This window comes from Mytilus californianus, unplaced genomic scaffold (genome assembly GCF_021869535.1).
Source record: "Mytilus californianus isolate M0D057914Y unplaced genomic scaffold, xbMytCali1.0.p SCAF_7, whole genome shotgun sequence".
Classification (NCBI taxonomy): Eukaryota; Metazoa; Mollusca; class Bivalvia; order Mytilida; family Mytilidae; genus Mytilus; species Mytilus californianus.
In genome coordinates this window covers 84797981-84812839 of record NW_026262723.1, presented here as the reverse complement: position 1 = coordinate 84812839, position 14859 = coordinate 84797981, and the positions used below count along the sequence as shown (strand labels likewise).

Below are 14859 nucleotides of genomic sequence, written 5' to 3'. Positions count from 1 at the left end.
TGGCCCAAGTGAGCTATTCCCATCACTTGTTGTCTGTCGTTTTTTGTGTTTTTGCCTAATATCTCAGAAACTATAATAGATAGATGGAAACATAAATAATCAAAAATGATCAGCTAAACAAGATTATCAAAAAAGTGATTTTTGTCATGAATTCTATTCTAGTCCACAATGTTGAAGAGTGTCCATTGTTAAAGATGTTCATAGACCTAGATGAGTGTCACAGGCTGTTTAGAGCCTCTAGTTTTTCATTTTTGCCTATTATCTCGAAAAATTATAATAGATAGACAGAAACATTAAATAGCAAAAATGATCACCAAGACAAGATCTACAAATAAGTTAGCATGTTCAAATTTGTTAGTCGGCTCCTTATTTAAGTTATTTCACTCTAATGATGATTTTGCCTATTTTTAGCTCACCTACCCCAAAGGGCTAAGTGAGCTTTTCTCATCACTTGGCGTCCGTCGTCCATTAACTTATACAAAAATCTTCTCCTGTGAAACTACTGGGCCAAATTTAACCAAACTTTGCCACAATCATCATTAGGGTATTTATTTTAAAAAATGTGTCTGATGACCCCTCTCGCCAACCAATATGACCACCATGGCTAAAAATAGAACATAGGGGTAAAATGCAAGTTTTGGTCTATTATCATGAAAACCACTATAGATATAGAAAATCTAACGGGCAAAAATGTTCAAAATGTTGAGATCTTCCAATTGTTCAATTACATCAAAACTGTCAGACGACTTATAGGAGTTATTGGCCTTTAATGACGATTTTTACCAATTTTTTGTGTTTTTGCTTTATATTAAAAAATTGTAATAGATTAATAGAAACTTAAATAAGCAAAAATGATCAGCAAGACAAGATCTACATACAAGTCAAAAAATCGTCTTGCAACTCCTTATTTTAGTTATTGCCCTTTTAATGATGATTTTTTACCAATTCTTTTGCATTTTTCCTTATATCTTAAAAATTTTAATAGATATGTGCAAACTTAAATAAGCAAAATGATTAGCAAGACAAGATCTACAATAAAGCCATATGGAGGAAATCGCCTGAAGACTCACCGTTAAAGTTTTTGCCCTTAAATTACGATTTTGACCAATTTTTTGCTTTTTTGCCTTATATCATAAAAATTATAATAGATAGATAGAAACTTAAATAAGCAAAATGATCAGCAAGACAAGATCTGTATATAAGTCAATATCAAAGAAATCTTCTGATGACTATCCACCAAAGTTCAAATGAAGTGGATGTATTATTATCTTGAAAACTATAATAGATACAGAGACACTTTAAATAGCAAAAATGATCAGCAAGACAGTCGACTCATTATCAGCGTGATTGCCCTTTAATGACACATTTATTTAACTTTTTTTTTAGTTTTGGGCAAAACTAAAAAAAATAGAGAGAAATTTAAACAGAAAAAATAATCAGCAATACAACATGGTACAAGATAAACAAAAAAGAGATTATTGTCATGAATTCTATTCTAATTCAAAATGTTGGAGAGTGTCTATTGTTGAAGATGCACATTGACCTAGGTGAGTGACACAGACTCTTTAGAGCCTTTAGTTTTTCATTTTTGCCTATTATCTTGAAAACTACAAAAGATAGATACAAACTTTAAATTGCAAAAATGATCTGCAAGACAAGATCTTCATATAAGGCAGAATGACTGAAACCATTAGTCTATTCCTTATTGAAGATATTGCCCTTTAATGACAATTATCCCAATTTTTGTATTTTTGCCTATTACAATGTATCTTGAAAACTATTATAGATAAATAGAAACTTTAAAAAGGAAAATGATCAGCAGGATAAGATCTATTAATAAGCCAACATGACTGTAGTTGTCAGTTAGCTCTTAATAGAGTAATTCCCCATCAATTATGATTTTTACTAAAAAGTGGCTATTGTTAAAAATACAGGTGAATGACAAGGCTCTTTAGAGCCTCTAGTTCTCTCTTGAAACTGTCTTTGTTGTCTTATGATAATGTGCTTTCTTAGGTGCAGAGTGTAAGTTGTGTTATAATTCCTGTCTGGGTCGTACTAAGGACTTTCCTGCTGGCCCACTCTGCACAAATCATTAAGGAGTTAAAGTTGTGGGCTCGTAGTGAGAATAGTGTGTTTTGATAGAGTGACATGTCTTTTTACTGACTGTTACCTTGTTAGACCATGCTCTCTAAAATCTGACAGGACATTATAAGTTATATGGTTCGCTACTGACCCCCTACGGATCCATAGAGGGTTGGTAAAATCCATAGGGGGTGAGGCCGAAGGCCGCTCTATGGATTTTACTCACCCTCTATGGTCCATAGGGGGTCAGTAGTGAACCGTATAACGAATTTATCGCACACTGGACTTTTCCTGCCGCGTTTTGTAGAAAAATAAACAATGAAATACAAAACAACATCAATAGATGACGTCACCATTAACAGTAGACGTGACGTCGTGAACCCCTATGAAATTTACTAACCCCCTACGGATCCATAGGGGGTCACCACGTGACGGTGTTTAACCAATCACAATGTCATAATTTACCCGCAGTGCGATAATAATCAATATAAAGTATAGATACCAGCGCAAACCAAGCTTCTTTGAACGGAACCTTTAGTCATATTTTTATGGAATTCTCTTAACCAAAGCTGTAATCAATAAAGAGTCATAGAAATGAAACAAAATTCCAAGTAAGTTGTTCAGAAGGGATTGCCAGTTTTTAAAATACTGAAATTGTGGTTCATAATAAATTGTAACAAATGTTTAAGTAAAAAAGAAGACAAGTAAAGGGAGGCAACTCTGTAATAAATTGATTTGTAATTTCAGGTCAATGTTGTGATGAAGGAAAGTCATATCTGACCACAGTTCCAGATTCTCCTGCTACAAAAGCTTACATTGATATTATAAATCGTAAGTAGTCTAGTATCAGGGATGCCAATTTCTCAAATTTGCTACTTTCTCCTTCCAAAACAATAACAAAAATATAATACAAACATACAAAATATACTCTTTGAGTTTTGCCTAACTTACTTTCTGTTATCAGGCAGTCTTTGGTGATAAATTTATTATTATTAATCTATACAGACAGGAAATGAACAGAGGAACAAACATATTGGTGGTACCCACAAGAACATTTCACTTTTTTAAGGTGTTATTCATAATGTTTATAATAATTTTTTTTTATTTACATTTTATATTATTGAATAAGCTAATCTGGTGCTACACAGCTCTTTCTATATAAAAACAAATTTCCTTACTGTTACAATAGATGAAAATAGTAGGCATCAATTTTCCAGTGAAAAAATATTTTATATTGGAAAACTTTAGAAAGAATGAAAATGAAAAAAAAAAGAATTGTATTTGCTCGAACCATCATCAAATATCAAAACAACCATCAATAAAGTTGATAATTTGATAATTATTTTACGTGTTAACAAACTGTAGAAATAATATCTCAACCCCTGTCACTGTTATTAAGAAGATAATAAGTTAGATTAAAAAGTCAGACAATCACTTGCTACCAGATTTTAGTTTAATGAAAAATTTGTAATCCCACTGAAACATTTTAATTCTGATGTTCAAATCACATTTTCTGTAAATCAGAATAACATTACCTAATGTTTGTTTTTTTATATAACTCAGCATATTGGTTCTATATAAAAAGAATGAAATATTTGTACTTCATGTATTTCCATAATCATTTCACAAATTGTTTGCCAGTCAATATTTTCAAAGACATGAATATTATTAACCCCCTGCACATATTTGAACAGAAATTCCAACACAAGGATTCCTTGTTTTGATTGTAGCATTACATTTACAAATACAAATAGGGCAACAAAAAAAGGCTGTTTTATATATTATGTACAGTGCGTCCCCACGGCCAGTGATATTGCACAATATCTGATTTCTCCATATCCGCCATGTCACATAAATAGAATTGTTCTTGTAATTGTTTTAGTCTTTGAAGGGACAGAAAAGATTAAAATTGATAAGTTCAAGCATTACTTTATAAGCAAATCCCATGATTAACCATTTTCCATAAATTTATGACATTATGAGAAAAAAAAATGTTTCATTTTTGACAAATTTTATCCAACTGAAAAAAACTTTTGCTCCGCATCCTTGGCAGTCTGTTTGGTTCAAACTGAACTGTATTTTTATGCCCCTGCAGCAGCAGAAGGGGGCATTAAGCGTTACTCATGTCCATCTCCATGTCCATCTCCATGTTACTGGTATCTATTCTCTAACTTAATTTTGTCTCTACCAAATGTTATGAAACTTATACACAATGCTTATTACCACAAAACACAGATCAATTTTGAATTTGGATGGCGTCACTTTTACTATTTTAGAGTTATGCCCCATTACAAATGGAAATGATGCTGATTTTTTTTCGTTTCTGTTCTCTAACTTAAGTATGCCTCAACCAAATGTTATGAAACTTATACACAATGCTTATTTCCACAAAACGCTGATCAAGTTTACATTTGGGTGGCGTCACTTTTACTGTTCATGAGTTATGTCCCTTTATAAAGTTATATGCAAGCGGGGCATATCTGTGTCCCATGGACACATTCTCCATTTATTTAGTATAAAATCCTTCCTTTATTCAAAATTAAGTATTTTTAGGAGGCATGCACGAAATCACCGGACATTTGAAGACCTGTCAAAACAGGGGTTTCACTTATTTTGTTCACAAAGTCTTAAGGGTGAAATCATACATTCAAAAGTTTTCATTTAATTGAAGTATGTAATTTTGTTCACAATTTATTATCCGATTATTGGTTTTATGAGTTTACCAAAGGGAAGCCAAAAGTCTTAGGTTCACAGATATACTGGACTGTACAATACATATATAAGTGACTTTTTCTATTTCTTTGCCATATGATGTTTATTGATTTCTTTAAAAGTTGTCTTGTTTGTGGCAAGTTTGTTGTTCCCTCAATACCAACTATTTCCCTCTGATTTGCCTCCGCAAATAGGTTAGTATCTCTGTGACAATGACTTGATATAACATTCATAACCAGTCAATTAGCGTATAATATTACATATTGGTTATCAAAATTAGATATTTCCTAGCTTAGCACCAACTGTGTGTACTTTGATAGACAGTTACCAGATAATTTATATCTTTATACTAAACAAGTGGATCTATAAGATAAGTTTCAAGTTTGTTTCTATTTTAGGAATTCAAAAGTATTGTGATGATTTTAAATCAAGTCAAAACAGTGATACAGGAGAAAAGACAAATGGATAGCTACAGCTCATATACAAATTTGTGTTGCACTGGAAAATAGTTTCTTTTTTACACCATCTTGTGCCAAAAATATTTTATGTACTAAGTCAATATTGGTGCATCTTCAAGAATAGAATTTCATATCAACATTAGAAAATCTTTTGAATAAAATATCTTTTGAATATATGCATAGTTTGAAATCATATAGTAATGTTATTAAAAATGGCAGGCGTGGATTCATACAGGGGCACACCCGGCACACGCACCCTAAAAACCCTGTAAAAATGTGATGTATAGGTAAAATCACAGCCAATTTTATGTCAAAGTATGGTCCTCTAATTTTGTAGAGCCTGCAACATTTATGTCGCAAAAGCGAGACATAGCGATCCTAGATTCCGGCGGCGTCAACATTAGGTTCAGTCTGTGGTTAAGTTTTTTTAGACATTTTAAAATAACTTTGTCAAACCTTCATGGAATTTAAGGAAATTTGGACAGAAGCATGTTTATGACCAAAATGCAGAATCCAGAGCAAGATTTTGAAAATATTTATTTTTATTTTTCTATATTTTACTGATAAATTGACTTAGTTTTTTTTGACAAATAAACATTCAGATTCAGTCTGAGGTTAGAGTTTTTCAATTATCAATAACTTTGTCAAACCTCCAAGGAATTTTAGAAAATGTGGACAGAAGCTTGTTTATGACCAAATTACAGTATCCAGAGTGAAATTTTGAAAATATTTATTTTCATTTTTCCATATTTTACTGATAAATGGACTTAGCTTTTTTTACTAATACACATTCAGATTCAGTCTGAGGTTAAAGTTTTTCAGTCATCAATAAGTTTGTCAAACCTTCAAGGAATTTTATGAAATTTTGACAGAAGCTTGATAATGACCAAAATAGAGTATCCAGAACAAAATTTTGAAAATATTTAATTTCATTTTCCCGTATTTAACTGATAAATGGACATAGTTTTTTTTTATAGTTACCAAGTTGATACAGTCTGGGGTTAAAGTTTATTACAGGTCAATTACTTTGTCAAAGCTTCATTGAATTTTAAAACTGTGGCAGAAGCTTTTTTATGATTAAGAGATAATGTCTGAAGCTAACTTTTGAAAGTATATTTTTTTCATTTTCAGTTTTTTTTATGATAGATAGACTTAGTTTTTTACACAGTTAACATTTACAGAAGTCTGGGATTTAATTTTTTTGAATTGATAAATTTGTAAACCTTCATCGATTATTATGAAACTTGGACAGAAGCTAATCTTCAATACCAAAAAATAGCATTTAAAGAATATTTTTTTTTTTTTTTTTAAATTTCTGTATTTTACTGATAAATGGACTCTCTTTTTAATGTCAATATCACACTTTTACTCTGACAGCAGCAATAGCAGGCGAGACACTGGGTTCCGCAGAACCCCTTACAAATTTTTGCAAGGAGCGCCTCCCCAAAAATCAAATCCTGGATCTGCGCCTGTATGTATTGGGTTGGCAATAAGGAGAGAGACATACATTTCAAGTACAAGTTGTGTAAATAAGGAGATGTGGTATGATTGCCATTGAGATAATTATCCACTAAAGACAAGGATGTAAACAAATTCAATGTCTGTTTAACTATGAGCAAAACCTTTGCCATATTGTAGGTTGTAGAAAACCAAGGATAACAAAATAAAAAATAGAAAAAGCTGATTTATTTGAGAAAAAAAAATGAAATTTAGATTGGAACAGGTAAACTGAGAGAGCTCAAAATTGAGAGTTGAATACCCACATAGAATGTTGATTTTTTTAATCTTCAATATATGTTATAGGGAATGATAAGAATATGTCCTAATATTTGTACTTTTTAACTTTAAATGGGACATCTTTTTATGGTTTTTAAGGCATTTTTATTCTGACAGGACTCTTTTTGCAGAAATTCCTTGGTTATCTGATTGTATTACATGTATATTGTAACTTAGAAATCAAAATCTTTTCTCAGTCGTTGAGCCCACACTATTGCAGTCTTTTTGGTGTATATGGAAAAAAAAAAATCTGTACCATTTTAGTACTTTGAACAAAATGAAAAATTCACTTAACCGAACCATACATATAAAAACGGTAGTGCTAGCTTAGCAGTAAGTATGGTAGACTCTTTTCCCACATCCTTCCTATCTTTGCCTATAGAAACAAGCAAGACTTAACCTTTCTTGAGGACCTATTTTAGTAGGGTTTATGGTGCACATTGTACAGTTAGAACATTGTTATTCGATATAAATATTAATTATTGCAATTACGGGAAAAGCTGCATATATATATATATATCTACCGGATATCAGAATGCGAGTACTTATTATTGCAATGTTCACCCAGTTTCATTTTTCTCATTGATAAAAACCTTGCAATAATTTCTGAATTTACAGTATACAAATTTCTTCTCCTCTGAAATTCCACAGCTATATCTTTGAAAAGCTTTGCCATAATACCTATAATTTGCCCAGTTTCAATCCTGTATCTGTTTATAATCTGGTTCAGGGTAGTTTACAATGAAGTTGTATTTACAACAACTTTTAAAAAACTTATTACACTGTTCATGAGGTTTTGAACTTTTAAAAAGTGTGTTTAATAAAGAGTTTTGACTCCTATTTCACTGAAACATTGATATTAATTTAAGGAGATGTGGGTCACATTTTCATCTTTTTACCAGCATTGCCAGATGCATTAGGAGATGTGGAATGATTGCCAATAAAAAAGACTATCCATTATGACCATAGGACAAAGTAAAAACTGAACTGTGTCCGTCCAGAACAAGTTGACGTTACCTAGTATGTTTTATCTTTAACTTCAAAAATTTTCCTTCAACATTATCCGAACTTAGCACAGTGATTGTACACAGATTGAAAATATGCATCATCTATACTGGACAAATTTGATCTGTCCCATATGTTACTCAGACACTTTTACCTCAACACAATATTTAAATATTGCACAAAAATTGCACACATATTGAATATGTACACATATTTTGTGACAGAAACTGAATTTATTTTCAAATGTGTTGAATTTGGTCAAATTGGTCATTTGAATGCGATAAAGTATCCCTTTTTTTTTTATACGACCGCAAAAATTGAAAACATTTTTTGGTCGTATATTGGTATGACGTTGGCGTCGTCGTCGTCGTCGTCCGAAGACACATTGGTTTTCGCACTCTAACTTTAGTTTAAGTGAATGGATCTCCATGAAATTTTACCATAAGGTTCAATACCACGAAAGGAAGGTTGGGATTGATTTTGGGGTTTATGGTACCAGCAGTTAAGGAATTAGGGGCCAAAAAGGGGCCAAAAATAAGCATTTTTGTAACTTCCAGACAATAACTTGTGTGTAAGTGTATGGATCTCTCTGACATTGTACCACAAGTTTCCATATCACAAAGGGAAGGCTGTAATTGATTTTGGGGGTAATTGCCTCAAAATTTTAGGAATTTGGGGCCAAAAAAGGGGCAAAAAACAAGCATTTTTCTAGTTTCATGACAATAACTTGTGTGTAAGTGTTTGGATATTTCTGAAATTGTACCTCAAGGTTCCATATCACAAAGGGAAAGCTGGAATTGAGTTTGGGGGTAATTGCCTTAAACGTTTAGGAATTGGGGGCCAAAAAGGGGCCAAAAATAAGCATTTTTCTAGTTTCCAGACAATAACTTGTGTTCAAGTGTATGGATCTCTCTGAAATTGTACTGCAAGGTACCATACCACAAAGGGAAGGCTGGGATTGAGTTTGGGGCTGATGAATCATAAGGGGGTTCAAAAAATTTGGGGGGGGGATTTTTTTTTTTTCTTTTTTTTTTCTTTTTTTTTTCTTTTAAAATTTTCCATTTTAAGTTGGTTATTTCTGATTTATATTTAAAAACAAATAATAATGATATGGTAGGAGATACACACCAAACAGGATGTGTAAATTATTATATAATAAGTATTGTGCAATAGCAAGAAATTTTCAATTCCACAGTATTGCACAATAGCAAGAAATCTTCAATTGCACAGTATTGCGCAATAGCAAGAAATCTTCAATTGCACAGTATTGCGCAATAGCAAGAAATATCCAATAGCACAATATTGCGTAATAGCAAGAAATTGTCAATTGTACAGTATTGCGCAATAGCAAGAAATATTCAATTGCACAGTATTGTGCAAAAGAAGATACTTCATATAAATTGCTTATTTCTTGATCAATTTCAATGGGGTTTTATTCTTGAATTCTTGGGGTTCTTTAATATGCTGAATCTAACCGTGTATTAAGTTTTTGGATTTTGGGCCCCGTTTTTAAATTGGTCCACATTGAGGTCCAAAGGGTCCAAAATTTAACTTTGTTTGATTTCATCAAAAATTGAATTATTGGGGTTCTTTGATATGCCGAATCTAACCGTGTATTTAGATTCTTAATTTTTGGTTCCGTTTTCAAATTGGTCTACATTAAGGTCCAAAGGGTCCAAAATTAAACTTAGTTTGATTTTAACAAAAATTGAATTTTTAGGGTTCTTTGATATGCTGAATCTAAACATGTATTTAGATTTTTGATTATGGGCCCAGTTTTCAAGTTGGTCCAAATCGGGGTCCAAAATTAAACTTTGTTTGATTTCAACAAAAATTGAATATATGGGGTTCTTTGATATGCTGAATCTAACCATGTATTTAGATTTTTGATTTTTGGGCCCCGTTATCAACTTTGTCCACATTGAGGTCAAAAGGGTCTAAAATAAAACTTTGTTTGATTTCATCAAAAATTGAATTCTTGGGGTTCTTTGATATGCTGAATCTAACCATGTATTTAGATTTTGGATATTGGACCATAATAGGTGAATGTCCAATTTAAAATTTTTAAGTTCTTAGACCACATTCATTCTGTGTCCAAAACCTATGCTGTGTCAAATATTTAATCACAATCCAAATTCAGAGCTGTATCAAGCTTGAATGTTGTGTCCATACTTGCCCCAACTGTTCAGGGTTCGACCTCTGCGGTCGTATCAAGCTGCGCCCTGCGGAGCATTTTATTTATAGTTTGTCATCTATGATTCAAATATTTTTAATTCAACATAATAAAACTTGGGACCTGATTACTATTACCTGGTATAACTATATTCGGATACCTACCAAAGGACCCCTACATAATATACAAATCATGCTATAATTAGTTATATCTAGCATCAGCACTTAAAAACTATAACCATGTTTAAGAGTTGTCTTCAATACTATGGAAACTACAGTATTTATGCATTTTGATTTGCTGCTTTTATGATATTTGTTCCTAATCTTTATGGCGCTGAAGAATACTCTTCAAGACAGCTCCTTGTGATGTTATTTATACATCAGACCGTACAAGTTACAGGAACTTTTGATACACCAAACTAGGTACTGCATATCTGTGAAACATGCAGTATATGCCCTTAATTTTAGAAATCATTCATATAATTTTGTTTTAATCAAAATGATCAGTCAATAATTGTTCTACAAGGATCACCAGTCCTTCACCTTTCATTTGATACCTTAATAACAAAAATATATTCTACATAGTTTTATATTGTCGAGCCTGCGACTTTTGTCGCAGAAAGCTTGAAAATAGGGATAGTGATCCGGCGGCGGCGGCGGCGTTAGCTAACTTCATAAAAGCTTTATATTTTAGAAGGTGGAAGACCTGGATGCTTCATACTTTGTATATGAATGCCTCATGTTACGAAGTTTCCGTCAGTCACATGTCCAATGTCCTTGACCTCATTTTCATGGTTCAGTGACTACTTGAAAAAAAAGTTAACATTTTTTGTAATGTTAAATTCTTTCTTATTATAAGTAGTAGGATAACTATATTTGGTATGTGCGTACCTTGCAAGGTCCTCATGCCCGTCAGACAGTTTTCACTTGACCTCGACCTCATTTTATGGATCAGTGAACAAGGTTAAGTTTTGGTGGTCAAGTCCATATCTCAGATACTATAAGCAATAGGTCAAGTATATTCTGTGTATGGAAGGACTGTAAGGTGTACATGTCCAATTGGCAGGTGTCATCTGACCTTGACCTCATTTTCATGGTTCAGTGGTTATAGTTAAGTTTTTGTGTTTTGGTCTGTTTTTCGTATACTGTATGCAATAGGTCTACTATATTTGGTGTATGGAATGATTGTAAGGTGTACATGTCTTGCTGGCAGGTGTCATTTGACCTTGACCTCATTTTCATGGTTCAGTGGTCAAAGTTAAGATTTTGAGTTTTGTTCTTTTTTTCTTATACTATATGCAATAGGTCAACTATATTTGGTGTATGGAAATATTTTATGATCTATATGTCAGTCGCGCAGGTTTTATTTGACCTTGACCTCATTTTCACAGTTCATTGCTCAGTGTTAAGTTTTTGTGTTTTGGTCTTTTTTCTTAAACTATAAGCAATAGGTCAACTATATTTGTTGTATGGAAGAATTGTTAGCTGTACATGCCTGCCTGGCATGGTTCATCTGACCTTGACCTCATTTTCATGGTTCATTGGTCAATGTTTAGTTTTCTTGGTTAATGTTAAGTTTATGTGACAGTTGTAATAAAGCTTTATATTTAGGACTATCAACATAATATCAGTGATTAGTAAAGAAGGCGAGACATTTCAGCGTGTGCACTCTTGTTTACACCTATGGGTAGGAACTATTTTGTTTTAAATATGAACTACTTTCCAGTATGTTTTTTTTTACTTGGCCGATTTGGTTGTGATACATCTAACAAAGTCTATCCGAATCATTTTGCAAAGAATTTTGCTCAAACCAGTGCTAGGTGCCATCTTAAACTTGTAGTGAGGTGAGAGGATTTTTTGCTCCGTGTTGAAGGTCACTGTGACTGAGATGAAGCAGACAGCTGTAAAAGCGCTGTTCCTTTGCTTCTAGTGTGTTTTTTGCTGTGCATGTACTGATTTGTTGTCATGTATGGATACCCCATATCCTTTGTTTTTGTCGAGCCTGCGACTTTTGTCGCAGAAAGCTCGACATAGGGATAGTGATCTGGCGGCGGCGGCGTTAACTAACTTCTTAAAAGCTTTATATTTTAGAAGGTGGAAGACCTGGATGCTTCATACTTTGTATATAGATTCCTTATGTTACGAAGTTTCCGTCTGTCACATGTCCATTGTCCTTGACCTCATTTTCATGGTTCAGTGACTACTTGAAATAAAAAGTTAAGATTTTTTGTATTGTTAATTTCTCTCTTATTATGAGTAATAGGATAACTATATTTGGTATGTGCGTACCTTGCAAGCTCCTCATGCCCGTCAGGCAGTTTTCACTTTACCTCGACCTCATTTCATGGATCAGTGAACAAGGTTAAGTTTTGGTGGTCAAGTCCATATCTCAGATACTATAAGCAATAGGTCTAGTATATTTGGTGTATGGAGGATTTTTTAGGTGTACATGTCCAACTGGTAGGTGTCATCTGACCTTGACCTCATTTTCATGGTTCAGTGGTAAAAGTTAAGTTTTTGAGTTTTGGTCTTTTTTCTAATACTATATGCGATAGGTAAACAATATTTGGTGTATGGAAATATTTTATGATGTACATGTCAGTCTCACAGGTTTTAGTTGACCTTGACCTCATTTTCACGGTTCATTGCTCAGTGTTAAGTTTTTGTGTTTTGGTCTGTTTTTCTGAAACTTTAAGCAATAAGGTCAACTATATTTGTTGTATGGAAGGATTGTAAGCTGTACATGTCTGCCTGGCATGGTTCATCTGACATTGACCTCATTTTCATGGTTCATTGGTCAATGTTTAATTTTCTTGGTTAAGTCTGTTTCTTAGAAACTATAAGCAATAGCTCAACTATATTTAGTGTATTGAATGATTGTAAGTTGTACATGTATTTCTCGTTTGGTTTATATGACCTTGACCTCATTTTCTTGGATCAAGTTAAGTTTATGTGATAGTTGTAGTAAAGCTTTATATTTAGGACTATCAACATAATATCAATGGTTAGTAAAGAAGGCGAGACATTTCAGCGTGTGCACTCTTGTTCTATTTCAGTATTTGGTTTTGTTTCTAGAACTACATTATGGGTGATCTTAATGAAATTTCACAGAAATAGTTACCGTTTTTTTTATTCTGATTGGTCAATTATGGTGTAAGTTCTCTGAAGATACAAAGTTTTAAACTTTATAAAATGATGATTTGGAAACCTCTATAACAATATCTATAAAGATAACATTATTTCATAATGATAGGTTGGCATATATTGTGGCAAGATGTGACATGGGTTTTTATTTCTTCTTTTAAGTCCAAACTTCATATTTGGAAAACCTTTTATATAAAATTTTCATTTGGTATTGGTAGTTTAGCATAGATGGCAAACATGACCGACAGGTTTCATTGATCAGTATGGGAATTGATTTTTTTTTATTGATTCCTTTGAAACTACCTGATTCAGTGGTTTATTGTTTTGCGCATAAATCAGGGGGAAAGTTTTACATTGACCCTAAGGGAAAATGCATTAAATCTGCTTTTTGAATTTTGGAAGTAGCCACTGTTACCATGGAAACAGCATAAATGTCAAAAATTTCAAAATGCTCCATAATTCATTAAAATTTGAAAAAATGTTATTTGGCATGTGTAGATGTGCTGTTTGACTGTTGAATTTTCAAAATGGCTGCCGTTATCCTGGCAATGAGGGTACGAGGGTGCCATCAATTTAAAATGATTTATTTTTGTCATGTCAAACCTTTTATTGCTTGCTACGTGGTATGGGTTATGCTCATTGTTGATGCAGTGCAGTGACTTTGGTTACCAACTTCTACATCATTTAATATCTGGCAGAAATTTGTCTCATGGCCAATCTAAACAAAACTGCTACCAGAAATGATAAATAGGATGTCATTTTTAAGACCATATCAGGCAATACACGTGACTGCCAGTTTAATCGGATCTACAAACATAAAATGTTTACTCTGAAAATGAAAATAACACTGTATGAATTTCATGCGTCCAAGGATTTTTACTTTAGGTTTGCACTCTGTCTGTCTGTCTGTCTGTCTGTCTGTCTGTCTGTCCATCCGTCAGTCCCACAAATCAGTTTTCCACACTTTTTTTCTTCGTGCTTGAAGATATTGATTTGAAATGTGGTATATAGTTTTATAATGACAAGTTACATATCAAGTTCGAGTTATGTTCCGGTCTGATGATTTTGTGCAGAGTTATGGTCCTTGGACTTAAAAAATTCACTCAAATAATCAGTTTTCCGCACTATTTTTGTCATGCTTAAAGATATTGATTAAATAATTGATTCATAGTTTTATCATGACAAGTTACAGATGAAGTTTGAATTTTGTTTTGGTCTGATGATTTTGTGCAGAGTTATGGTCATTGGACTTAGAAAATTCACTCAATCAGTTTTCCACACTTTTTTTGTCATGCTTGAAGATATTGACTTGAGATTTGTTATATAGTTTACACCATGACAAGTTATAGATCAAGTTAGCATTTTGTTCCAGTACGATGAATTCTTTAACGGTAGGGGACTATGTATTGCCATGCAATACTCTCAGAATGCTTGTTTTTCTGGATTTACCTTCACCAGGAAGGCTCAACCCCAAATATTTGAAAGCCAGGGATGTATAAACATAGAAACT

At 32.9% G+C, this 14859-nt stretch overlaps 2 protein-coding genes across 2 annotated transcripts in view; both read left to right on the top strand.

Annotated features, from left to right (window-relative positions):
* The window catches only part of LOC127707733 (cytosolic Fe-S cluster assembly factor NUBP1 homolog), a 35775-nt gene extending 30349 nt beyond the window's left edge, over positions 1 to 5426 (top strand). Inside the window, exons 10-11 of the mRNA XM_052212446.1 lie at positions 2830 to 2913; positions 5193 to 5426. Of these exons, the coding sequence (XP_052068406.1) occupies positions 2830 to 2913; positions 5193 to 5263 (155 nt within the window). The 3' untranslated portion in view covers positions 5264 to 5426. The remainder of the gene's footprint in view (positions 1 to 2829; positions 2914 to 5192) is intronic.
* Positions 5427 to 7833: 2407 nt separating this feature from the next.
* LOC127707717 (RNA polymerase I-specific transcription initiation factor RRN3-like) overlaps positions 7834 to 14859 on the top strand; it is a 214645-nt gene continuing 207619 nt past the window's right edge. The window contains exon 1 of the mRNA XM_052212414.1: positions 7834 to 7843. The gene's annotated coding sequence lies outside the window, so the exon portion shown is untranslated. The remainder of the gene's footprint in view (positions 7844 to 14859) is intronic.